Below are 27,528 nucleotides of genomic sequence, written 5' to 3'. Positions count from 1 at the left end.
TGGCTCCATGTGGCCATCTGGGGAAGGAGGACTAAGGGATCCCGTGAACCTCCCATGTCTATCTTTCGAGTCCAGAAGTGAGATAGAAATTTAAGTGCAAGATATACACATTCGAAAACATCATATAGAGGTACAGCTTCTGACAAACGAACCTGAGCATTTTGTGATACCAGGACATTACCCACAGCACAAGCAGAATGGGACTCAGGTATTCCTAACCTGTAATCTATCTCTTCTAAACTTCGGCTGTTTAAGACAGGTATAAAGTCTTCGTTAGTCTTAAATGACTGACATTCGTTACTTATGACCCTCTCAGTGTGGGATCAAATCCGACCATCGAAGGTAAATCTTTCCCTGACGTCATGTCATAGAACAATGGGGAACAAACCACCTATCAGTTAGTCAACGAGGACTTTAAAAAATATCATACTTTTGTTTTAGAAGGATGAGCTGTATCGGTGAATATGGACATACCATTTTGAAAACTAACACTTTTTTTTCTATCTGTGTTGCTGAATTAATGAATTTTTTGCATGACCTTGGATGACCATTCCAAGGTACACATTCACATCATGTTATCTGATATTTGCTTATGTTGCACTCTGAAGTCTTGACAATGTTATCAAAGCATTTTGAATGCTGGGCTACCCTCAGTCTAATGTCCACTGTTACCTGAAGGTACTTTCAGAACCTTTACCTACTTCCGGTAAAACTTTACAGCTTGGGGAAAGAATAAGCAAAATTAGCACAAAGAAAGTATTTTCAAAGCCTTCCTGATTTGAATATTGTCATTTAAATGGCCCAGTCAAAATAAGATTATGGAGTTAAACTATATGGAGATAAATCTATCAATAAACAAAAATCCTTTACTCCGTAAGATCTTCTATCTTCTTTTCCACTAATGTAGGGGGCACATTGGAGACAATGACCTGCATATCCAGTTGATTGACCACGGAGACCTGAAAAGTGAAAACAGAATGTGTTTAATTTCTAATCATGAACACTTACATTTTTAAATATTAATATCATCTGTTTTCTATTATCTCTAGAATCTGTAGTTACTCATTGCTGGATGTTTTTATCTGAAAAAAAATTACATAACTTCCTATTGGTATTAGGAATAAACCACTACTTGAAATAGGTAGAGCACTTGCTGTGGACCTCAAAGTTAGATGCTAAGTGGATTGCATTATTTTGGCTTTAAGCTTGCTTTTTAAAAATCTATGGTAACTGTGGGGGGTTTGAATCAGAATGGCTTCTCTAAGCTCATATTTGAAGGCTTAGTCTCCAGGGAGTGGAACTGTTGGAAGGATTAGAGGGATTAGAAGGTGTAGCCTTGTTGGAGGAAGTGTGTCACTGGTGGTGGGCTTTAAGGTTTCAAAAGCCCATGTCAGGACCAGAGTCCCCCTTTCTTTGCCTATGGATCACAATGTAGCTCTCAGCTACTGCTACAGCATCTGCCTGCCTGCCACCGTGCTCTCTCTCAAGATGATAATGGACTAACCCTCTGAAACTTTCGGCAAGTCCCCGATTAAATGCTTTCTCTTAATAGTTGCCTTGGTCATGGTGTCTCTTTATAGCAATAGAACGGTGACTAAGACAATAACGTAGGAGTGGAAGTTGGGTTGGACTTGATCTCACCAGTTAAGAAACACCCAGCAGAATAAAAATACCATTTAGAATTTTTAAATCTAAAGATAATTTACTCATTGCAATGGATACTCTGGGGGGTAAAATGGATTAGAGTGTCTGATTCCGCAGGCTTCTCACATACAGTCCCCATGTCTATTCTGTCAACTCTAATCCATGGAGATGTCTGCACATGATATCTACAGTGAAACTAAAAGGAGCAATGTTAGTAAGAGTTGATGGATATGCTGTATTTATTCAATATTTGATGACATCCTTCTGTGATTATGTAAAGTAAAAGTAGTAGTTCTATGCTGACTGCATTCTACTTAGTTTTTCTTAAGAACCCTACAGCTTTCAACTTTAACTATCACAAGTAGTTATTACATATGACTCACAGTTAAATAAGGAAAACCATAAACAACTGGAGTATTTGTTGTGTGATTTTGATGGCTAGCTAGAGTCACCTCCGAAGAGGGAACTTAATTGAGGAATTGCCTCCATAAAATTGGTCTGTAGGCAAGCCTGTAGGGCATTAGTAATTGATGTTGGAGGGCTTGGCCCGTTGTGGATGCTGCTATCCCTGGGATGGATGTTCTGAGTACTATAAGAGAAGAGCGCAGGCTAAACAAGCCATAAGGAGCAAGTCAGTAAGCAGCATCCTTTCATAGCCTCTGCATCAGCTTCTGCCTCCAGATCCTACAGGCTTTGACTTCCTGACTTGGCCTCCCTCAGCAGACAGTAATTCATAATATACAAGCCAAACAAACCCTTTATCCCTCAATTTGTTTTTGGTCATGGTGTTTCATCGCTAGAGTAGTAACCCTAACTAGGACAGAGATCGAAACATGTCATAGCTATAGGGTTTTTTTTTTTTTTTTGAGACTCTTTTTCTGAAAAAAAAAAAATTTTATGTACATTGGTGATTTCCTTGTATGTATGCCTGTATGAGGATGTCAGATCCTCTGGAACAGGAGTTACAGACAGTTGTGAGCATCATGTAGAATTGAACCTGGGTTCTTTGGAAGAACAGCTAGTACTCTTAGCGGATGAGCCATTTCTCTAGCCCACCATAGCTATAGTTTAATAATCAATCCTTTTATGTGAGGGTTGTGTTGTTGCTATGTAGCTTGTATGCTGTATTGCTGCTAAATATTTGTACAAGAAGTCAAATCTTAAACAATCCTTCACATACCCATGTACTATTACGGTAGCATTAGTGTGTGTGTGCACCAGAACCATAAAATTGGATACTCTGGATTGATTCTAGTAAGTACCAAATATCTCAACATAATTTATGGTAGGGAATGCATTCACATTACCATATAATTTTCATATTGGCTCCAAGTTATCTAAATGCAGTTATTAAGAGATGGGTTTACAAAACCTCTAGGAAGCAGACAGGAAATTTAAATAACAAAAGTAGACAAAAGAGTAACTGATGGGAAGCAGAAATCTGCAATCTGAGGATGGATGCTCCTGTGAGAGGGCCTGCCTCTGCTGGCTTCCCGTGAGCATCGCCAAGTAGGAAAACCAGTTCAGACCTGCTGCATCATTTAGGTTTCCAAGGAAATAAGTCCGAGACATTACAGAAAATATTCACAGCTCAATAAGAGACCGTTCAAATTTAGTGTGAGCCTAATATTGTGTGAGGCTAATATATCTTCTCAAAGTCTGCATTAAGACTGTTTGATACATCAACAGTCAAGCAGTGGCCACTGGCAGTTTAAACTCTGCTTCTTCCTCCTTATATGCAGCTGCATCTATATGCACAGAATTGTTATTTATCTTTGAATTTTGGAGTTTTTAGCAGAATTACATGGGGGAAAATCTCTCTAAGTGTGGCTCTAAAACTTGCACCTCCCTTTCTCTCTTCCTTTCCCTCTCCTCTCTTCCTCCACACTCCCCTCCTCTCCCCTTTTTTTCCTCCCTCTTTTCTTCCTTCTATCTTTGACCCCTTCCTTCTTTTGCTTTCCCTCTTTTTTTTCCTTTCCTTTATTTTTAACATCGAATTAGGGAAGATCAGGCAGGGTTGCAGTCAACACCAGCAGCCTGAAGGAAGGCAGCCAAAGCAGAAAGTACAGAAATCAGATCTCAGTCTCTGTAGGCTGAAGCTCCTTCCTTCCTCTCCCTTACTGCTGGGATCTACCTCAGAGTCAAGAGCTATTCCAGTGAGTTGCTGATGAAACCGTTCCTACTTCTACTTTGAGAAGGGATGCTGAGGTGACAGTGAGGGTTGTGGAGAGTCCCCTGGAGGGTCTCAGTATTCAGTGCTTTCATGGTCCCATATATACCTTACCCATACCTTCATAAATGGGGCCTTCAGTAGACACTTTAAAAGTAACCCCTTTGGTCAGAGATGGTGGTATCCCATGCATGAAATCCCACATGAGAGGAGAGGCAAGCTTGGTATTCAGAATGAGGCCCTGTCTCAACATCCTCTACCAATTATTGATTTTGTATAAGTACAAATTTCCTACTAGATTTTTATTAATACAGGTCCCCCCCCCAAAAAAAATCAGGCATTCTCCAGACTGAAAAGACTACAACTTGGGCATATTTCACAAGTCTTACATTAGCTTGAACAAGGGCCAAAAGGATCAATGAATGAATGAGTAGATGAAAGGAACCAATGAATGAATGAGTAGAGGAAAGAAAACAATGAATGGATGAGCAGAGGAAAGGAATCAATAAGTGAATGAGCAGAAGAAAGAACTCAATGAATGAATGAATAGAAGAAAGGAATCAATGAATGAATGTGAAAAGGAAAGCAACAGCAAGAACACAGGACAATCAAACTGATGTTTTCTTACCTAAGGTAAAAGTAGGATTTAACTAAGGGAGTGCTAACCCAAGACTGGGGTACTAGTTATAAGCATTCAAATGAGTTTGGGGAATGGTATGGACTAATGACTGCTGTTTATCTGCCTTTTTTAGCCTCTTCAGGTGAGGTTTACTGTTGGTGCTACTTCTCACAATCCCACACAGCAAGAAACAACGCTTGTCAGGTCAACAAAGCCTCCATCTAGACTTGATGGAGTGAGCGGCAGCATGTGATCCTGACAGTTAAGATTCAGTTGTGGAGTCGAATTGATGTCTCTGCTTTATGTAAGAAAAAGAATGAAAGACCCACTTGGTAATTGGCCAGATCTTTTGGTAGCTGTTCATCCAGATCTTTGTTTTTCTTCTGGGTGCACAGCAGGAAGAAGAAGGATTTAGTAAGTAGTAACTCAGGAATATCAGGGAAGAGGTGAAGCCATGTGGAAGTTTAAGAAGTGACCCAACCATTGAGTTGTTTAAGCATATCAAAATATAAAGGCTGTGTGTGTGTGTGTGTGTGTGTGTGTGTGTGTGTGTGTGTGTGTGTGTGATGTGTATCTTTCATTCAGGAACCAGAACATTGGGTGGGTAGTGAGCAGTGCACTGCCACCAGGATTTGTATATAAAAGATATTACTACAAGGAGAGTAATAAATTGTAACTTAAGTTTTAGTCTTTAATGAAATCCTAGATCCTGAATTTTGCTTTTTAAACCATCTGCACCAAACACGTATAAGCATTTTTGAGTATAATATTTGTCTTAATTCTCCATTGAAATCACCATGTACATATTTCCAGAAATTTACAATGTACTGTATCATAATTGAAAAATACCCTTATATAATTGCTTGCTTTTTCTCTATACAGGGCTATTTCAAATATTTTAGAGATATTCATGTATACATTGTTGGGATGCTTTGTGTGACAAAGTAAGATTAAATGTAATCAAAATGAAGAGAAGAAGCATATGACTCACAAGGGTCTAATGACAGCTTTGTTATGTACATATTTTACATGTAGGTCATTTCATTCTTCCTTATGAGCCATTTCTTCACCTCCCTTCCCTTATTTCTATAAAAGTCAACACTGCCATTCTACAGAACATGCACTAAGTCACTAATAACGGACCCTACATAATTTTAAATTCGCACTAGAAATTTAAGTTTACATCAGAAAGATGTTGACGAAATTGTTTTAATTATGCTTTTAATCAAGTATGTAAAACAGTTCAACACATGTGGAAAACACAATCCCAACATGTAATCATATGAAATGCCCCATGAAGAGATTTGACTTTATCACTGGAGTCTGTGGAATCCATTGTCCTTTCATACTCCCCACAGACTTCACTGTGGCCCAGAGCATGCCGTGGCACTCAGCACCTACACGAGACTGATGTACAGTGTTTGCACACACTTGTCCACTCTTTATGGACTGTAACTGTGTTTCCCAACTGGACTTTGCTATAAACCCTTTTGTAGTACAATGAAAGGAATGGCTTAATAGCCTTTTTAGGATCACTGTTGAGGTTTGGTCTTTTGCTATGTGTCATAATGTTAATATTGGCCCCAAAGCTTTGGTTGTCCCAGTGATGAGAGTATCCTCATGTATACCGAGTGATGCTATGAGACCTTGCTTCTTAATTTAAAACTATTGGTTGAATAAAGATGCCAACAGTCTATGTAGCTGGGCAGAAGAGAGGTAGGTAGAGTTCCAGTTCCTGGGTTTGGGGTCTGGGGAGAAGAGAGGGAATAGAGAGAGGAGAAGAAACCATGAGGTAAACACTCATGAGAATTGGCCATGAGGACAGTCCAGTTGGAGTAAGAGCAGCCCATACAGGACATGGCAAGTCATATCTCAGGGTTTTTGATTGAGAGGTAGATACCAACAGCTTAGAGAGTAGATATCTTCCCAGGTCTAGTGCTGATTAAGGTTTATTAGAAATGTCAAAGTTTTGTGCCTTTTGTCTGGGAACTTTATGATCAAACGCAGGGTAGAAACTACCAACTGAGATTTGTTGGGAGCCGACTTTAGCAGAAAGCGGCTAGATCAACTTTGCAGCCATCTGGAACCATATACCCTAACAAAAGATTTGGTTTTCAATAGCCTACAACAGCTGAAGCACACTCTGATATCCCACATATTTTGTGTTGCTGTTTACTGGCCCCAGCTGCAAGGTGCACGTGGTAGTCACGCCTACAAGACATGCAGTTCACGTGCTGTCCACGTGCTATCTACACCATTCATGCTTATAAGGCGCATGTGCTATCCACGCCTGCAAGGCATTGCGGTGCACGTGCTGTCCACGCTATAGACGCCTGTAAGGCTTACGTCATATCAACACCTGCAAGGCACGTGGTATCCACGAGCCTACAAGGCACGTGGCAAAAGCCTATAAATAGCTCAGAATTTCCTTCAATAAACGAGACTTGATCAGAATCTCTGTCTTGTCTCCATTCTTCGAGTCTCTTCCCCTTTATCCCCACTCTCTCTCTCGCTAGACCCTGACCCTTGGACCGGAACGGGCAGTACGGGCTGCAACCGAGATTAAATAAGTACTACAACAGATCATTGTGTATTTTCTTCTTTGATGATATTGTACCAAAATTTAAATGTTCATCCCTACAACCCTGGATTTCATTTGAAAGCTGAAGCAATGATTACAAATATGAAAATCTATTCATTTTTCTTATAGTTCTCAGAGAATCTTTTGTTCACAGTTCAAATCAATAATTTGGTTACTTCTGTTTTAGACAACAGTCTCACATAGCCCAGACTGGGATAGAACTCTGTATGTACCTGATGGTGGCCTTGAATTCTGTATTTTCATGTCTGCCCATCTCCAAAGGTTGAATTACAGGAGTGTACTCCCATGTTTGATATTATGATTCAATTTCAACATGTTGTTTTTGCCATTTGGATAACATTAATTCAAAAATTTCAAATACTGACACATTTCATTTTACAAAATGAGAAAAGAAATGTTTTTTAATTGTGACCACTAATCTTGTCAGAATAGTCACTGGATAATGACACACTGTCAAGTTCACAGTGGGAAATACATTCCTTTTAGTGTTGTGACTCAAACTGGAAGGCTCCAATGCTGTCACCAGAAATAAATACTGCCAATTGTTTCCCTTGACATGAAAGACTTACTTCATTCATCCTTTTGTAAATGACTTCCAAATATTCATCTTGAATAAACATATTTTATCTCTAAGTTATTCCTTTAAATAAAAAAAATCTACTCTAGGAACAAAAGCAGGTAGCTCAAATTTAATATTTTTATTTTGAGACAGTCATCATTTCTTTTTATACTTTCCAATTCACCATACAAAATATTTAAAGGTGTTGTTGTTTTTGATAGCTAGACAGAAGATTGGTGGAAAGAACATGATAATAGATAGATAGATAGATGTAGGTAGATGATAGAGACAGATAGTGTCTTCTATTTATGAATCAGCTGTGAGAGTTTAGCATTTTTACTGCATAGATGATATGTTAAAGTTATGGTACCAAACATCTTGCCAAGTCAGTGAGAGCACACAATAAATAGAGCACATGGCCTGAGCCTTGTCAAGCATACATGCTGCCAGATGAGAAGAAAATAACCCAAGCAAAGAAAACAAGAAGTCACAGTGATGTAAGTAACCAAACCCTAGGTGTTGGCCTGAAGGCTACTAGACAAGTGAGACCATTTAAAGCAAAGGTAAGCATACTTTTGTGCACATTTTCTCAAATGTTGTCAGCATGAGCAGTGACCTAGTAGAAGGAGAGTCAAAATTCTATGTTCTTTTTTCAATGAAGCACAATATAAAGTGTGGGAAGCCATGGCAAGGCCTTACTCTTGGCAAACATTCACCCTTGGCTCTCCTATCTACTATTCTTCTTTTCTGCTTACCTTCCATGATTCACTTGTCAGTTCTCAGAACTTCAAACAAGGCCTCATAGCAACCCACCTTAGTAACCCTTCCTCCTGATCTCTAGATTTAGCCAACATCCTGCTAGATAGATGTTTTTAAAACTCCTGGTAACGGAAAGGCTTTGTAAGAATAACTTAGTTAGACCCCACAGCTGCAGCTAGCTCCCTCCACCTGCAAAGCCCTCTTTCCTTTCCTACCCCTCCCCATATCCTGTTCTTAGAGTATATAACTGGTGTGAACAATAAAAATTTTGCCAGCTTGATCAGACTTCTTGACGTGCTGTGTCATTTTATTTTCTCTCGAAACTTAGTCCTCTCCACAGGATCTAAGGGTCCCACTTGATTGTCCAGCTGGCCTGGACAATAAAGAGTGATGTTGTGCTTGTGGACTGACTGGACTGTTCTGCTGGCTGTTGAATGATCATGAGGGTTTATCTAAGTGAGACTGGGGTGGTACATGTACTTTGGAGTCCACCTCCCCTGACCATGAGCTTGCTGTGCAGTAACTTGGGGGCTCAGATAATATCCACATGAGAACAAAAATCTTTTTCTTTCTCTGGTTCTTCCTTCCCAAGTAGACATGTTTTTATAGACAAAGATGCAGGGCCTTTTGACTCAGTACACTGATATTTGCCTGTGTGACACTCTGAGGATTCTCAGGGTCAGATCTGCATTGTTAGCTTTCAAATTTCTCACACTTTCATTTTCTTATACTGAAGAATTTTGTCACTTCCTCTGGCTTCTCAACAGTCAGACTGGTAGTATGAGGCTTTTCAGCCTCAGTTGGCCTGTAAATCAACGAAATAGATCCATTGGTTTCATTTCCACAGAGATTGTGACTAAGGAATACGTAAAGACAGGAAGTTACTTTTTGTATCGTGGGCCATTTATTTAGATTGATAAAGCAGCGTATATCAGTTAATCAAGCAGGAGGAACATGTAGGTTTCTCATAAGAGAATGTATGAGAAGGAAAATATTCAATTAAGCAGATTGAGTGTCTTGCTGGGAACAAGAGCACTGCAATTGTATGGGCACATTGGATATCGTGATTAAGGGTGGGAGGTTTGAAATGGAGGTTTAGAAGCGGTAGCACAGATAACTATGGCTTCAAATGATGGAACAGGATGCAGGTCAGAGTCATAAAGAGAGGGAGCTCAAGGAATTATGATTATAGAACATGGGAAGAATAACCTTATAAAAATGGAAGAGATTGCCAAAAATAAGCTTAGAGAACTGGAAAATATGAGCCAACCTGTGGAAGGAGATCACGGGGATGGAGGTCAGACTCTGAGGAAGGAGCTAAGATTGCGAAATGACCACACTGTCGCATGAAGACCACAGTGTCAGTGAGCAGCATGAAGAACACACCGAACAAAACCAGCAAAGAATCCATATGGACTATAAGAACCATCCCTTGATAAAGTAACAGTAATAAATGGTGTAAGGGCACGCCTCTCCCTTTACCCTTGCTAATCGTCTTCAATGACTGTCTGCCATCTTAGAACATGGCTCCGCGATGTTTCACATGGCTTCCGTGTCTCAAACCACCGACTTCCACCTTTAACCCCTCCATCGTCCGTGTTCCCTCTCATGTGCTGTACGTTGAGTGAATAACTGAGCTACCCAGCCCTCTCTTCATCTACCTTCCATCTTGGTTTTGACATCTATCACCCTCACACCCTCGGCGTATGGACTTTATTTGGCCTTTCTCTTAACTAAAAAGATTGCATGCGTTACTATGAAATCATTTTTGAAATAACTTTTCTGATGCCATCTGCTTGTAATAGAAACATATATGTGTGTGTATATAGTATATACATAAAATATGATTTCTTTTAAATGAATGTATTTCTTCAAAAATATACAATATTTAGTAAACATCCAAGTATAAATAAATACATATAAACACATACATTAAGCATATGGTTTATAATTACTGTACACTTACTTTGAATTTCAAACAAAAAGTATAGACTTCATATTGTTCACGTTTCACTATTATTCACATTATACATAATGATTATCTATATTTCCTTGTGTTTATTTTATAATATCTTATTTATACTCAGCGCACTAACCTTATCATTTATCCTTTAAGCTCCACAATGTACATTTCTTAGATATAAAAAAGGAAAAAAGTGTACATTATCTTATGTAAGGTTTACAGGCCTGTGTTTGATCAAAAATAATATTTTATATTAAAGGTTTCTTGGCTAATATTGAACTGTTTTTTATTACGATGAAGCTTTCTGTACACAATGGTGGTGACTTGGGTTCTCTGATATCTGAGAAAATGCCATTTTATCCCTGATGCCTACATGTAGATAGAAGTTAACTGGACGAGAACCAAGGTGTATAACTTACTAAGATGTACAAGAGGATGGACGGGTTTTAGTTGATTCTTGCTTGATATGAGAAATGTTCAACAATCATTCTACTTATGACTGTCATTAGTTTTATCAGTGAAAAATCCAAACAACCTCTGTGTCCACTTTGATATTACATGTCTTGGCTAACATTAGAATCTAATTGCTCTTGACATGATCTACCGGTGAAACTGTATTCAGCCTGAGAGAAACAAAATGAAGGAGTACTGTTTTATGTGGACACATGCAACCCAGTAAAGCATCATTTCTACCATCACTGGAGACCCTGCCTAACAAAGAAAATTACATATATTAAAATACAACCTACCACGATGTGTTTTCTCTTTTGGTTTTTAAACTACAAAGGCCATATACCCTGATGAAAATGTAATGAGATTTACATTTTAGAGAGTCTATTTCAAAGTGTTACTGAAAGTGCAAATAGTTAAAACACTCACTCCAGGCTCGCATCTCATGCCCCTCACACATGCGCTTACCAGTACGTCCGCTTTCCCGCTCAACCCCTTCCCGTAGTCATCAGTCGCAATCACTTGAAACTTGAAGTAGGATCTCCTCATATTGTGGAAGAGCATGGCTGTCTTGATGAGCCCTGTGTATGTTTCCACCACAAAGCCCTCTTTGCCCTCTTTGATCGGTGGTATGATGAGTCTGTAGGCCATGGCACTGTAATTTCCTGTGTCCCTGTCGGTAGCCTAGGAAGGAAAATCAGATGATAAATCATCAGAAGGAAGACAAAGCTACTGGAAAGCTTATTTCTACTTCCAAGGCTACTTGTGTAATAATAGCACAATATATTTCTGCTAAAATCCCATTTCCCTGAATATCATTATGCATATGCAGAAGATACATCTGCATATCAAATAGTTTTCATCCCAATGATACTGGCTCTGGAACAGTTATTACAACAGAGAAGGATCCATTCAATCAAGTTTTATGTTTCTGCCAGGATAAGTTCTAATTTAGGTTATAGATCCAAATAATGGGCGTGGTGGAATCTATTGATTACTTCAAGATTATCAAATAGCTGTGTTTACACCTTGACCCCAATTTTTTCAGTAATATTTTTTATAATTGTAGATTTTTTTGTCTCTAATTTTTTTCATTAATATTTTGGTTATGTTTTCCTCTCCTCCAACTCCTACCTGGTCTTTCCTACTTCTCTACCCACAAAACTTCACCTTCTCTTTCCCTCCAAAACAAAAACAAAAACAAAAACAAAAACAAAAACAAAAACAAAAACAAAAACCAAAAGCAAACAAAAATCAAAGTTTTGACCTAGCATGTAGTCTAAGAGGTGGGAGACATAAAGAACTTTATACTGACATATCAATTAAAGTAAGTCAGACGTATATGCCATATTTTCACAAATATGTTTATGGACATAGGAGTATATGCCAACCAGTTAATATTATAGCAAGATCAAGTATGATAGATGCTAACTCTCACTTTTGTGATCCTCTGATTAAACAGGGTTCTTAGTGCCAGGGAGTTATGGTGTACAGGCTTAAAGTTTTAACCAATTAGGTATCAACAGGGAATAACTATTTGTATTTTCAATTTCTTCTTAGAAACGGCTATGAACAGAATAAAGTATAATGGTTCTATGGCTTCTACTTAAAGGGAACTTTTCTGGATGTCAGTTCCAGAATTATTTCAAAGCGAAACTCTTCAGAAAGAAATGGCGGGATCTGAAGTGGTTCTCAGGACTGAGAAAGCACACTGGCTGTTCCTCCAGGGGGCCCAGGTTAGGTTCCCAGCATCAACGTGATAACTTACAGTCATTTATAACTCCAGTTCCTGGATCTGATGCACTCATGACCTCTGTAGTAGGCACCAGACATGCAAGTAACGCCTAGCCATGCACACAGCCAAAACACCCATATACATAAAATAAAAGATTTTTTAAAAAATGTATAAGCATTATTTAAAAAAAATAAAAATTAATAAATATATAATATATCCAAATCAAAGACCAAAGTCTACACAACTCAGTTAGCTCTTATACAGGTAGAAGAGGGATTTGGGAAGGAAGCTGTGAACCTTCACATTACGTTTTGCACGTTTAATTTCGAGTATATAACACGAAAGGCTAAATGCAAGAGGAAAATAGGAAGGAGCGAATGCAGATAAGAAACAGGCTGCAACACAGCATCTAAAGCTAATTGTTCTTCTAATTCTACTATGGACTTTGTGTTTGGACTTTGTGCATAAGTGCATAAAATATATTCCAAACAGAACGTATATTAAAAGAAACTGTGGATAAGAGAATCAGACAATGCCACTAGGCTATATGTAAATCATTCAGGATACACATCATTCAGAATTTCTGTTTTCCAGCATTTTCTATCACATGGCTACTGATACTTTCCTCAGCACTTAACCTAAAGCATGATATAGTACGCATTTTTAATCTGCATCAAAACTCCGAGAGCTATACCAAAGTAATTTAATAGCAAGACAAATACTGCCAAGGAAGTTACTATTCTGATTATAGAGAGTAGCGATGTCTAATAAAATGTTCTGGGTGCAGATAGGGATCATCTCAAAATGTTCTGATCCTCCCAGCAGAAATCAGTCATACGTGACACCACTGGGAATTTGAAATGAGGCCTAGGTGGCCAAAGAACCAGGATTGATCTAACTGGATCACAGAGTGTTAGTGCCGGCATACAAACAATGACAATAACAAATAATAGCTCACATACAGTAAGTATAGTATAAACTTGACTTGGCTTCAGGCTTTATATATACTCCGAACATTTCAAGCATTTCAGGATAGCCCCATCTGCACAACAAGGAACGCATCTTATACTAAATAACCCAGATAGCTCAACTCGAGATAAAAAAGAAAAAAATAATTACAACTTCTCTAAATTGCTGTCATGATTAATTCCAAACTTGACTGGGTTCAGAATTACCCAGGAGACACCTCTTTGGATGTGGCTATGGGGTCATTTCCAGTGACGTTTAATGGAGGAGGGGAGATGCTCCGTAAACATGGGCAATGCAGTTCCCTGGACTAGTGTCTCAAACTGAAGATGATGAAAAGGTGGAAGAAGCCATGCAGACACCAGAATCCATCTGTGTGACTACAGATCCAATGCGTCCGGCTGCCCCACGGTCCTGCTGTCATACCTTTCTTGGCATGAGGGGCTTTATTATCAAACTGCAAACCAAAGTGAGCTCTTTCTTCTTATGGTGCTTTCATCATTTAATTCCCCCCAGCAACAGCGTTAACTCCAGTCACTAAGATTCCTCAGTGAGAGGAGGGTAAGCAGGTTACTTCAGCTCACTTTCTCATGAGATCTGATGTTCTGCCTAGCACAGCTGGGTTTGGGGACTGGAGTACCGGGATGAGATTTCAATTAGCTTTCCACTCTCATGTACAGGAGAAAGAACGAGTTATTAAGGTTAACCTTTTAAAGCGTTGAACTGTGGTGACTTTATTCATTTCACGGAGCATAGCATAAGAAAAAAATGTTCACAACTAAAATTAAACTTAAAATCTAAACCAACTAGCCTGAGACATTGCCGTCCACACATTTGCTATGAGTGTCAAATCAACCAAAGAGGCTCGGACAAAAGGCTGGGGAGATGGCTCAATTAGTAAAGCAATTGTCTCGCAAGCATGAGGGTCTAAGTTCGATTCCCAGATATCACATACAAAAAAAAAAATCTGGGCATGCCTGGCCAGAGAACCCCAAAAATTCTCCTGGTTCTACCTCCCCAGAGTGGGCCAGCCTGTCTAACCTACTTGGTGACTCCAGACCAGTGAGAGACTCTCAAGACGAATAACAACAGAGGCACAACACTTCAGGTTGCCTTCTGACTTCCACATGCACACACACACAGACCCCTACATATACATAAAGACATGCACCCAGCACATACAAACATATACAAACAGATTTGACTTTGGTGCATCCAACCTTTAACTTTTTGGTTAGCATTAAGACTTCTCTTCAAAGAACTAATTTGTTGTTAATGGAAACTTTGAAATGTAATAGCCATGCCTAAAGTATACCAAGTTATGAGTGTACAGAGAAATACATTTTTAAAAAATATGCATATCTATGAGATCAATACGTATATTAAGAATAAAAACTCTTCAGCCATTTATGTCAACAGTCATGTCTCAGTCAGGCCCATGTCCCTTGGGGAAGCCACTTGACCTGGCTGTATTATTGCTTAGGTTTGCTCATTTTCAAAGTTTATATTAATAGGTTCAGCACAAGTCCTACTTTATGACTTAAGTCTTTCACTTTGTTTTGTGTTGTGAAGTTCAGTCCTGTTTAATTTGAAGATAAACACTAGCAACACAATAAAATTTACATAGGAAAGATGGTTACTGTATAATCACAGTGGTTCTTGGCACGTTAACTAAATCACACAGTTTCTATGGACTAACTTCTCATTTCAAAAAAAAAAACTGTTTTTTTTTACTCCCTAATTTATTACATTATGAAAACTACAACACAGTCATATTTCATAAGTGACTGAGATGTTTCTTGTAGTAAGCTTTTTTTTTTTTCTGAAGCAAATCATCATTCTCTGTAAAACTCAAAAATATCATTCTAGGATTTTTGCATATTATGATCATAAAAGCTGTAGAAATGAAATACAAGGTTTTGTTTTGTTTTTTTTTTTTTTTTTTTTTTTTTTTTTTAAAGAGCAGGTTTGGTAGATATTTGAATTCCCAATGCTCTGTTTTCGTGTGTTCTACAGTTTTAGCCCGCTTTCATTTCCTCTTTGAAGGGACACCATACTCAGCAAATTATCTCAAAGATTTCACTTCTGGAGGTGGTCACAGAACAGCTGCCAAGAGCATGTAGATTTTGGGAGCACTTTCCTTTCTGTAACAAGTACATAAAATTGAATGATGGTTGCCTATAGAGGTACAGTAGAAAATTCCAGCAGCTGGTTAGCTTTGGAGCAACACCCAGCCGAAGTTCAGTTTAGGACTGTATTTTCTGAGGGACATGAGTCAGACATCTTCAAGTGCATACCCTACAATCACACACAGACGAGGACCAAATGTTCTCGTGAAAGAACTGCTAAAATATGACATGTTTAAATACATACTGACTCACACCCAAGGTGCCAGCCACAAAACCCAGTGCACAGTTTGAAATCTGGGTTAAGGTATATAAAGGTAGCATGCAAAATAATTTTTAAATCTATTTTCCTTTCCAACCCCTTAGTTACCATTAATAATGATTCTGAGACTAATTAGTTATTACTAAATGCCTACGCCATAAGCTTTGGCTCATTCCCTTTGATTAGCTCATAACTTATTTAATGCATTTAAATGATTCTATGTTTACCATGTGGCTAGTCACCTCTCCTCCTGCTGGCTTACAGTCTCCTCTTCCTTAGAGTCTCCTCAGCAGTCTCCCTGCTGACTCATGACTGTCTTTTTGTTCTGTCAAGCTTTTGGTCTGTCTAGCGTCTTTCTTTTATGTCTATTTCCCAGAATCCCTTCTCTTCCTGCCAGTGTCCCTCCTACCTCTTATTTCCTGACTCAGTTCATTGGCTGTCGGCTTTTTTATTGACAGCTGATGTTCATAAGGGATTCTTTCTACAGCACAAACAGCTTGTCATTAAGGGCATCATCTCTGTCTGCTTTCTGCTTTGAATAGTTCTAAATAGATTTTGTTTGCTTAGTCTTACACTTTATTTTTTAGTTGAGGGGGACTTCAGTAAGTCCCCCTTTCAAGACTCACTTTTTTTTTTTTTTTTTTTTTTTTGGGACAGGGTTTCTCTGTGTAGCCCTGGCTGTCCTGGAACTCACTCTGTAGACCAGGCTGGCCTCGAACTCAGAAATCCACCTGCCTCTGCCTCCCAAGTGCTGGGATTAAAGGCGTGCGCCAGTACTGCCCAGCTCAAGACTTACTTTTAACTTCTGTTTTTTATCTGTCAATGAGATGAAGTGTGTCCAGCGAATGTTATTGTAAATATGCACATATCTATATATCTGCTACATTATGATTTTGATGTGCTGAAAATTATGTTTATGTGATATATTTAATGGCTAAGAACAGCATGACCATTAGAGACTCTACTAGAGAAAGCACAAGACGCAGAGATCAGGTAGTTACTGCAAAACGAGGCTTTTTAATCTGTCTCTCACACGTGGGGAAAACGCGGAGAGGCGCGGAAGGGGAGAGCTGAGGAAGGGGTCCGGCTTAAGTACAGTCTAGAGTGACGTATTCACTTCTGATTGGCTGTTCGCTCACCACCCAATATTATGCCTCGGGATTGGCAGTGACTTTGGCACGCCTATCAGCCTAGCAACTGCGCAGATTAAATTGTTTACATCTGGAGAAGACATGCGGCCAGCGCCATCTTGGAAATGCAAATGTATAGCCACTGCTAACAGCGGCTTCCTACAGTTTACATACATCTTCTTCCGTCTCCTCTAGAGCTGTGTACATTCTAGTTTACATGGAACTTCAGGATATCACAAGTGTGACATTCCTCAGCTGTTCATTTGAGGATTAAAATGCCTTTACCTGTGCCATCTGTCAGCTCTTACAATCTTAGAGTTGCAGCTGGCCCTCCTCTCCCATCGAAGGAACATTCGTAGCGACCAGAGCTTCTCCCAGCTCTCCGCACATGCTGTTAGTACCCTGTCACTTTAACGTTTTCCTCTTAAAACTATAAAAGCATATTTGTCTTCTCCATTAAGACAAAGCTTTTACTCTGATGCTAACCGCACCGCTTTACCCATTTTTATAGTTCAGTTCTCTACCACTCCTTTCTAGTGTTCCTTACCTCCACCTCTTCGTTGAAACATAGCTAGACTCTCTGAAAAGAGGTAATCTTGTAAAGTCGGGCTTCAAATGGTGCTTAGGCTCAGATCTAGCAGTCTGTGCTCTTGCAGGGCCGGCGCGTGTGTGGTACGGGTGCACACTTCACTGTCAGCTAACATCTGCCCGTCCTTCACAGTTTCCAGTGCTGTATGATCTCTCTCTCTCTCTCTCTCTCTCTCTCTCTCTCTCTCTCTCTCTCTCTCTCTCTCTCTCTCTCACACACACACACACACACACACACACACAGAGTCTCACTGTCAGTTTATTGTTATTTTACAAGTGATCGAGACTGGCCAGAGAGATCAATAAACTATCGATAATCATACAGGTGGGTGGTAGCCCAGCAGGGTGGGTCTTACTCTACATCCACACAATCCAATATGTCAGAATACCAGGCATTTAAAACCCACTGAAAAGAACAGAAAACGAAGGGTAAACCATTCTAAGATTTTTTTTTTTTAGATGCAAGGAGAAAAATTATAAATGAACATGCCAGAATCTAAGTGCCCGTGTTTCTTTCAAAGCTGGTACAGTACATTGAAAATAATCCCATAGTGTGGTGTATAAAAGCTGGCTTTTTGACAGGGATTGGTGCACGAGGGTAGAGCTTATAGGAGGGTTTAAGTATCCTAATTCTATTTGCTTATTTATTTATTTATTTATTTACTTACTTACTTATTAAATATTTTTTTGAGATAGAGTCTCACTATGTAGCTCTGGCCGCCCTGGAACTCACTATGTAGACCAGGCTGGCTTAAATGCATAGAGAATATCTTGCTTCTGCCTGCCAAGTGCTGGGATTCAAGGCATGTGCCACTATACCCAACTAATGAATGGTGTTTAAAGCCATGTACAGAATGGAAAGTAGTCAAGAACAAAAAAAGTATCTTTTAGAAACAGAAAATGAACCATTTACATAAACTCTCAAGATAGGTAAATATTATTTTTTAAAAAAATATAAACTGTTACAAATACAAAAGGGACCCGTTCCTTAAGACTGAAGATTCATAACTAATTTTTTTTCAGAAAGATACAGATACATAAATAAAAAGCACAAACCCATTTCATCATCGATTAAGTCATTAAAAAGAGAACAAATAATCTTGGCTGAATTAATGCTTAAAAGCTAAAACTGACTCATTGGAATGATTCATGTGTCCTTAAAGAGTTAATATGTTACTTTCTCAAGTTTATTTGTACTAAGAAGGTTAAATCAGGTTCGTGACCTCATTACCAAGAGAAAGGGGTGAGACTGGTGATTAGATTTACTGCCTTTTATGTTTTCTTCTGGCCAAAAGAAGAAAGCTATGTCTAGACTTGCTTGGAAAGAAGCCAAATTTGGATATTATAATTTGACTTGCCTTGATTATATTTTAAAGCAGAAAACCCAGACATGGCCCATCATTTACACTTCTCTAAGACCTCATCTGGAATTTTTACTGTGTACAGGTGCCCGGCATTAAGAGACAACCACCAAATAATTGCCTCTATCAGGCAGGGAATAGGTGAGACATTCATTTTCTAATAGCCTTGGTAACTGTTCCCCTCTGTTGCCTAAATGAATACCATGGATGCAAAAAAAAAAAAAAAAAAAAAAAAAAGTGGAATAATTAGTGATGTCCTCAGAACTTCCAAACCTATTAAAGTCCAATAATGGGGCTTTAACTTCAACTCCTCAATTAGACTCATCTCATCCTTTAGCAGTACAGAAGTCTTGCTTTTCCAGAGACAGAGCAAAAGTGATTTAGACTGTAGGACCAAAAACTCACATCCGTCCACTGATATGAGCGTCAAAGTATGATTATTAGCGGCAAAGAGAATGGAGCATTGGCTTCTGAGAGATCCTTTAACTTTACGTTTTAGGAAACACAAAGAAACTTTCACTTTAAAGTCCTCAGAGTCAGTGTACCCAGCAGCCAATAAAACACGAATAAAGAAATACCAAGGAGAATGATCTATTTACAGGCCTATTCCAAAATTTTGCAGAAACTAAAAAAGAAAAGGATGAAATATTTTAAATAGAAAAAAAATGTATTAGATTTTTCATAAGAATTTAACAAAGAAGTGACCAAGGTGGGATATTAGGATGTGATATTAAGGTTAATGTGTTAAGCAACTATAGAGTTAAATAAATGACAATTTAATATAATTAAATTTTTTTCCAAGCTTTAATTGCCATGATCCAGGATAGATTTGGGATCCAATTAGAAACAGCTATACCCATGGACTGCACATGGATGTTCGAGGCCATGATCTTTCCCTTAGCCTGCCTGTTCCCACTGAAGAGCCAACAGGAGTCAGGACAGACACTGCAGTAAATGATGGTAGGTAGAGATACCCACACTCACAGCTTGAGTTACACAATCCAGATAGGCTATTTTTAATCTGTCAACATTTTCTTAAAAGCGTGGTGTCAAGATTATCAGATAGCGTCAGATAAGATACTGACCTAAAGAAAACTACTTCGTTTTAAACAAAGGAAGAAAGAAACGAACATATACACACAATATTCTGTATTAAAGAAGGCACAGTACAGAAAGATGAGCGAGACTTCCTTGTATATGTTAAAATCTAGGCAAAATATTGAAGTCTAGATTGAATGTTAAGGTCTAGATAAAATTGTAAGGCCTAGATAACTGTTACATGGCTAGCCTGCCATTATAAGGAAACTTTCTCATGTTTCTGCTGCTACTTGGAAACTTTCTCATGCCCAAATTGATTGCATATTTTGTTAGGTCCTGCACCCTTGGAAATCAGTCATGATAGAAGTCAGTAGAACTGCTCTGTATAGTTACCTACAAGAAGCATGGACCTAAACCAACAACCCAGCAGCACTTCCTACACCTGTGTATAAGCTTTTATGGTATTTGGTTTTACGAGCTACTACTGGGATGGCTCCCAACATAAGAAACTGTAAGACATCCATTTTGAGTAGGGGGTCAAGTAAAGTTCTCAAGACTTCCCTGGGATCTGACATCCTACTCAGCAGAAACATGTATGTGGGCAACTGACACCCTGGTTGGCAAATTAAGACGTGAATGTTGGACAAGATAGGTCTCCGGATACAGCTGAATAGCTCAACCAATGGGAGCAGGGTAAGTGTACAACAAAGACATGCTCCTACAGAAATACCCTATCCAGAAATCATGATTGGTGTAATAACTTGGCATAGATGTTTGTAGATCTCTGGTTTAAAAGCTCTGTAGGATCTTAACTCAGTTAACTCATGGTTCAGTTCCCCAATCTGTACCATGGCCTTGACTGGGTTGTGGTTTTCAATAAACTATCCCTATTTGACTGAGATTGGTGTCTGATCTCAGTTTATGCAGCGATTCCCAGACCCCAACACTGTATAATAATTGAAGTGTTTAATTTCCCTCTTCTTGTAAATTACTTCCTAAAATAAACATTTTACCTTGTGAGTTCTCTTCACCATTATAATTATATAGTCAAAATAAGGCCTAATTTAAGACCTTCAAGGTGCTTTCAAATGAATTATGTTCTTTTTATCCATATAAAAATAAATTTATTTTTGTCCTCAATGGGCATTTAAACAAGAGAAAAATATCAGTTTGAACAATTTTCTGAGAGATAAAGTGAGTTTCGTTTCAGTGTTTATTTTTAATAACAATATATAGATTTTATTTGGCTTTTCACTGCTCTTTCATGGCTTAAGCATTATTTTTAATAATTTATTTATTTTATTTAGTCTATAAACATTGATTGGTGTTTTGCCTGCCTGTATACTGTGTGAGGGTGTCAGATTCCCCTGGAACTGGAGTTTCAAAACTGTTGCAAGCTGCCATGTGGTGTCAAGAATTGAACCCAGTTCTTCTGAAAGGAGAGCCAGTGTTCTTAGCCAATGTTCTTAACCACTGAGCCATCCCCTCTAGCCCCACCTTATTTGCGATTTTACTTCCTTATTCAGAGCAAGTTAAACCTCACACTCACATATTCTTTTTAATTATTAGATATTTTCTTTATTTACATTTCAGATGCCATCCCCTTTCACCATTTCCCCTCCCTAGAAACTCCCTATCCCATCCCCCCTCCTCCTTTTTGCCATTTTAATTACATGCAAGTATTAAGGTCAGTTCTAGGTTGAGGAGCTAGCAATATAATAGATGGAAATAGTCAAGGAACAAGCAAGACGGTAAACACAAATAGTCAAAGAACAAGCAAGACAATAAACAAAGCTCCGTGATCACTTCTATGATTGCTATTTCTAAGGGCTTATCAGGATGACCAAAATATCTGAGCCTACTTCCCTGTCATAGCCCAAAGTCATTTTCATGTCTGAAGCCTACTTCTTTGTTCTAGCCTTATGTTTAGATTCCTGCCTGAAATTACTTCTTTCCACAGAACCTTACCAACCTAAGACAGAAGTGCATTGCTTTTGATAACGCATATTCCACAAATGGTAAGGAAGGCATTCTTGTCAGAATGACCTAAGACAGGCTCAGTCTTGTTTATGAAGTAAAAAAGGGGGAGAGGCAGAGAGCTTTTGGGGCTGCTTGGCAAGAATCTGACATTGGCCAAGGACAAGAGAGTGAGCTTCAGGCAGGAATCTGACATTAAGCTAGAACAAAGAAGTAATTTCAGGCAAGAATCTAAATCTTAGGCTAGAACACTTACGTATTCTAACTTTCTGGATGTTCCTTAGTCACAGTGAATTCCATTACTTTGATCCAAATCCAGCTTTGTGTCTCTCACCCCATGTCTTTCTTCTGACTATAGTGCTTGATTTTCTTTTTGTGTTTTCTTTACATCGTAGGTCCATCTTCATCACTATGAGTTGTTTTTATATCGACGTGTACAGGACTTATTCCTGTACACATCCTCTCACAAGTTGAGAGAATATAATCCATCACAACAGGGCAGACATGAAGGCAGGTAGGAACATTCAGATGGGATACCTCAACTCTTCATATCTCAAAGGAACAGCAAGTGGAAACTGGTCAGACAACAGGATCTGGTTACACAACTTCAAAGTCCATCTCCAGTGGATCCCTGCCTCTTGCAAGAACCACATTTGAATGGTTTCTCATTCTCTTGAAACAGTGCCACCAGATAGCCCGCTGGGGATATTTCTTATTCGTATTCTGCCATATCTGTATTGGGCTGAGAGCTGCTTCTCAGTATCCTCTTTCTCTGTTCAACCTCAAGTCTCAACTCCATATGAACATTTTGACTGTTCATTCCTCTAGCTCTCTCATGCTCTACCAACCTAAATAATGATGCATAATTTGGGGCTCTGATCATGTACCACCTTTTGTTTATGCAAAAGTAAAAAACAAACAAAAAATCCAAATACCTCCACTTACAAGAAAATGAGTATCAGTCTGATCCCAGTTTACTATCCCAACTTCTTGCCTCATTTTATTTTTGTTACTGATGACTTTTTGTGATAACGTAACCCAGCAGACACCTACCATATGCCACAGAGAGATCCAGAGTTCAGCAACAGCAGTGAGTCATCTCACCTGGGATTATTTAGTTGAGACTGAATATTAAATCAAACTGAATACATGAAACCAGCCCAATATTTATTAACTATATTTTTCTAATCATCTATACTGTGAACCAGCCTACATGTTACCTACATTTTTCTAATAATCTCTACTGTTTCTGGTTTCAATACTTTGAATTTTTTTTATACTTAGTCTTATCTAGTAGGCTAAAGAAACACTGGTTATTTCTAGACTCTGGTAGAAATGGGGAGGGAGGGAAAGAAGGAGGGAAAGAAGGAGGGAAAGATGAAGTGAAAGATGGAGGAAGGGAGAAGCCGAGGTTGATAGAGATATAAATGCTTCCTTCATTCTGTTTAATAGAGCTGCCTTCAGATGCATGTGCCTTTCTAGTGTTTGTGTATATGTGTGTGTGTGTCTTTATTTACTATGACTATGACATAATTATATCTCTATATTACATACTAGAGTTTTTTCATAGTATGTCTTATCTAGTAAGGGATATTTTGCTTACATATGCATAGAAGAATGTTACAGTGAATTATATATCAGTATTTGGAATAGACACATTTATGCTCATTTCTATTGGTTATCTGAAGTTTGGCAATTAACTCTCTAGGAGTTAGGCCCTCCCACATAAAATGGGGACCCAGGACAGATCGATACAGACTGGATAAGAATATTGTAGATTTTCACTGGATTTTTTTTTGTTGTTTGTTTCTTAGTGTGTAGCACACAGGTAAAGGGATTAATTATTCTTCAGTTGTAATGCCCATAAATCTGGGAACATTGAGACAATTTTCTGATTTGTTCCTTTCATGTTATAAGTCTCATTGCTTTTAAATTAAGCATATTAATTGTGGAATTCACTGTGGGTCCTTGCCTCATAGCTTAGGATCCCGAGTATGAGCCCAAGCAATCAATTTTAATACAAAATAATAACAGATACTAGAACATTTACAAATGCAAATCAAATAGCTCTACTTTTCACCATTTAACAGAATACATTTTCATTGTTGGTGACTTTGCATCATATTCATGTATAGAAATTTGAGCATTTTTCTCTTAAACATATACATGTCCATGTATGTATTTTAAAGCATAGCTACCATTAAAAGATAACCTCTAATCCCAGCACTGAGGAGGCCAAGGCAGGAGGATCTCTGTGAATTCAAAGTCAGCCTGGTTTACATAGTGAGTTCCAAGACAACCAGGACTACATAGATAGAGGCCCTGTCTCAGACAAAAACAACAACAACAACAACAAACAACAACAACAACAACAACAAAAAACCAACAAAAAACAAAACCAAATAAGCCTGTAATTTTGAATAAGAACCAAAAATTAAGAGTTATTAAATTAACAGGCTGGCAAGCCAAGGATGGGTAAGATTCTGCACAAAGCCTTACCAACCTCAGACAGAAGTGCATTGCTTTTGATAATGCATATTCCATGGTGGGTAAGGTAGGCATTCTTGTCAGGCATTCTTGTCAGAATGACCTAAGACAGGCTCAGTTTTGTTAATAAAATAAAAAAGGGGGAGAGGCGGAGAGTCTTTGGGGTTGCTTGGCAAGAATCTGACATTGGCCAAGGACAAGAAAATGGGCTGCTTAGCAGGAATATGACATTGGCCAAGGACAAAGAAGTAGACTTCAGGCAGAAATTTGACATTAGGCTAGAACAAAGAAGGAATTTCAGCTAGGAATCTAAATTGTAGGCTAGAATAAAGAAGTAATTTCAGACAGGAATCTAAATTTTAGGCTAGAACAGCAAAGTAGGCTTCAGACATGAAAATGACTTTGTGCTAGGACAGGGAAGTAGGCTCAGATACTTTGGTCATCCCGATAAGCCCTTAGAAACAGTGATCACAGGAGTGTACAGGTAATTGGGTTTAATGCCTTGCTTTTTCTTTGACTATTTATGTTTATTGTCTTGCTTGTTCCTTGACTATTTGCATCTATTGTATTGATTGTCCCTCAACCTAGAACTGACCTTAGTACATGCATGTAATCAAAATGGTATAAAAGCAAATGGAGCAGGGAAATGGGATAGGGGTTTCTAGGAAGGGGAAAGGGGAAAGCGGATGACATCTATATTGTAAATAAATAAAATATCCAATAAAAAATTAAAAAAGAAAATATTCTTATGTTTCAGACCCTAAAATTAATAGAATATGAAGGGAAGAATAATGCATTTGAATATTCAGTCTGAAATACAAATTTCTGTGAATCCACTCTGTTAATAGTTTATTGCCTACCAATTAAATTAAATAGCACAAAGAGTCTTATTACATAAAGAAACACTTATTTGTCTCGGCTTTTACAGAAAAAAAAAGAACATATCAAGACAAATAGAATTCAATTTGTGAACCTTTTAGTTTGGAAAAAATCAACATAAACGTTCAAAACCACGATGAATCTAAATTGCCGCTCTGACACTAATGATAACCAAAAATGCCTTTAGTGGCATGAAAGTGACACTAATTGTAAAGAAGTTCCAATTCACAGGTTGGAATTGGACTCTCTGTACAAGGGACACTACAATGTGTCTCTTTTGAGTACGCATTGTGCAACATTCTAATATAAGGACCACATTTATCCAAAGCAGTGGCTATTCAAAATGTCCTTCACTTAAATTGGGCATATTTCAGAGTGCTCCTCTCTGTCTTTCTCACTCTCTCACTCTTTCTCGCTCTCTTACTCTCTCTCATGCGCTCAGTCTCTGTCTCTCATTCACACATTCTCTTGCTCTCTATTCAGCCTCTCACCTCATCTCTCTCCATTATTTCCTGGCATTTGTATGTATGGGTGTATAGATACATATAGATACAAGTATGCATCAACATAAATATTGTTTTTCTGTAACAATGTATTTTACATATTTGGCCATAAGCTATTTTTTTCTAAGAGGAAACAGCTGAAATACAGAAGTAAAATATTATAAAAATAGTCTTTGATTGACTATACACTACCTGAATATACACTACCTGAAATTTAAGTATTTCTTAGCCACACTGAAAGTACATTGTTAAAAATTTTTTAGTGCAACCAGAAGATGACTGGGGATAAGGAGAACCCCATATTCAGTGAACAGAAAATAAATATATATGAGAAAGAGCTTTTATAAATCCAATTTACTAATTTTGTCCAATTATTAGACATTCATAAGTTTTTGATCATAGAAATAAAGCAAGCAATAAAGTATTTTATTTGTGCATGTGCACGGGAGTACATGAGTGCATAAATCTCTGTGTGTGTGCATATGTATATATTTGTGTGCATGTCTGTGTGTGCATCTGTGCACGTGTTTGTTCACACATGTGTGTGCTCCAGTTGGTTCTCCCCTTCCATCATGTGACTGCCAGAGACTGAACTCAGGGGCAAGCATATGTTAGAATTGACCACTCTGTCTGCATTTATTATTTTTTGCCATATATTCATCATACATAGCTATGTTTGCATCTACTTTACAAAACTGTTCTTTCAAGTAGAAATTTGCTATGTACTTTGACCATATTTATCCCCCATGCACTTGCTTTAACTCCACTCCTTTTTTTCCCAAGTGTGTGTATGTGTGTGTGTGTGTGTATGTGTGTGTGTTTATGTATGCATGCTCATGTGTATAGCATGGTTCTATGTATATATAAATTATTAAAGGTCTGTAAATGTGACTAAACATTCAACATTTGTCTTTCTTTGTTACTTTACTATAATCACTGTTGGCTATATCCATTGTTCAGCAAATTATATAATTTCAGCCTTCCTTCTGGTTGGCTTAAATTGAGGTATATGTGTGTTTATATTCTTGACAGCAAAATGAGAGATTCCTTCATCTGCATGCTCACCAGCATTTGTTGTCACTTGCTTTCCTTGCAAGGGCCATTCTGACAGGGGCAAAATGGAATTTTAATGTGTATTTCAAAAGAAGAGCATTGACTCCTCTCCCATATGCTGATTGGACATTTGTATTCTCTGTAAATTTCTTATTCATTAGCCAATTCTAGAAACTTTTAAAAAATTCTTTTTGATATTTAGTGTTTTGAGTTATTACCTATTTTAGAAGAGATTCAGAGTTTCTTACATTAAGGTGCTTAACACACTTGAATTAAATTTTCTATTAATAATGAATATAAAGCAAATGCAAGAACCTAGTTTCATGTGGACATCCAGTTTCCCCAGCACCATTTGAAGAGGTTCCCTTTTCTACAGTGCACATGTATGTCATCTTTTAAAAATGATCAGATAGCTGTTGCTGTATGGGTTTCCTTCTGGGAACACTGATTGATATATATATATATATCATCATATATATATATATAATCATATATATATATCATATATATCACATATATGTGATATATCTATGAATAAAAATATACAGAATATATAATATATATGTGTTCATATATACATACACATACACACACAGAGACACACACATACATACATACTTTGGCTTCATGTAACTAATACCTGAAATTAGGTATTAA

The 27,528-nt window shown here is 38.0% G+C and overlaps 1 protein-coding gene across 1 annotated transcript in view; it reads right to left on the bottom strand.

The window, feature by feature from the left end:
* The window catches only part of Pcdh15 (protocadherin related 15), a 777,836-nt gene that overhangs the window by 46,489 nt on the left and 703,819 nt on the right, over positions 1 to 27,528 (bottom strand). The window contains exons 27-28 of the mRNA XM_076917096.1: positions 11,235 to 11,450; positions 871 to 959 (exon numbers count right to left, since the gene is read on the bottom strand). Of these exons, the coding sequence (XP_076773211.1) occupies positions 871 to 959; positions 11,235 to 11,450 (305 nt within the window). The remainder of the gene's footprint in view (positions 1 to 870; positions 960 to 11,234; positions 11,451 to 27,528) is intronic.

This window comes from Arvicanthis niloticus, chromosome 20 (assembly GCF_011762505.2).
Source record: "Arvicanthis niloticus isolate mArvNil1 chromosome 20, mArvNil1.pat.X, whole genome shotgun sequence".
NCBI lineage: Eukaryota > Metazoa > Chordata > Mammalia > Rodentia > Muridae > Arvicanthis > Arvicanthis niloticus.
Note: the sequence above shows the minus strand (reverse complement) of the source record. Positions and strands in the feature narration are given on the sequence as shown.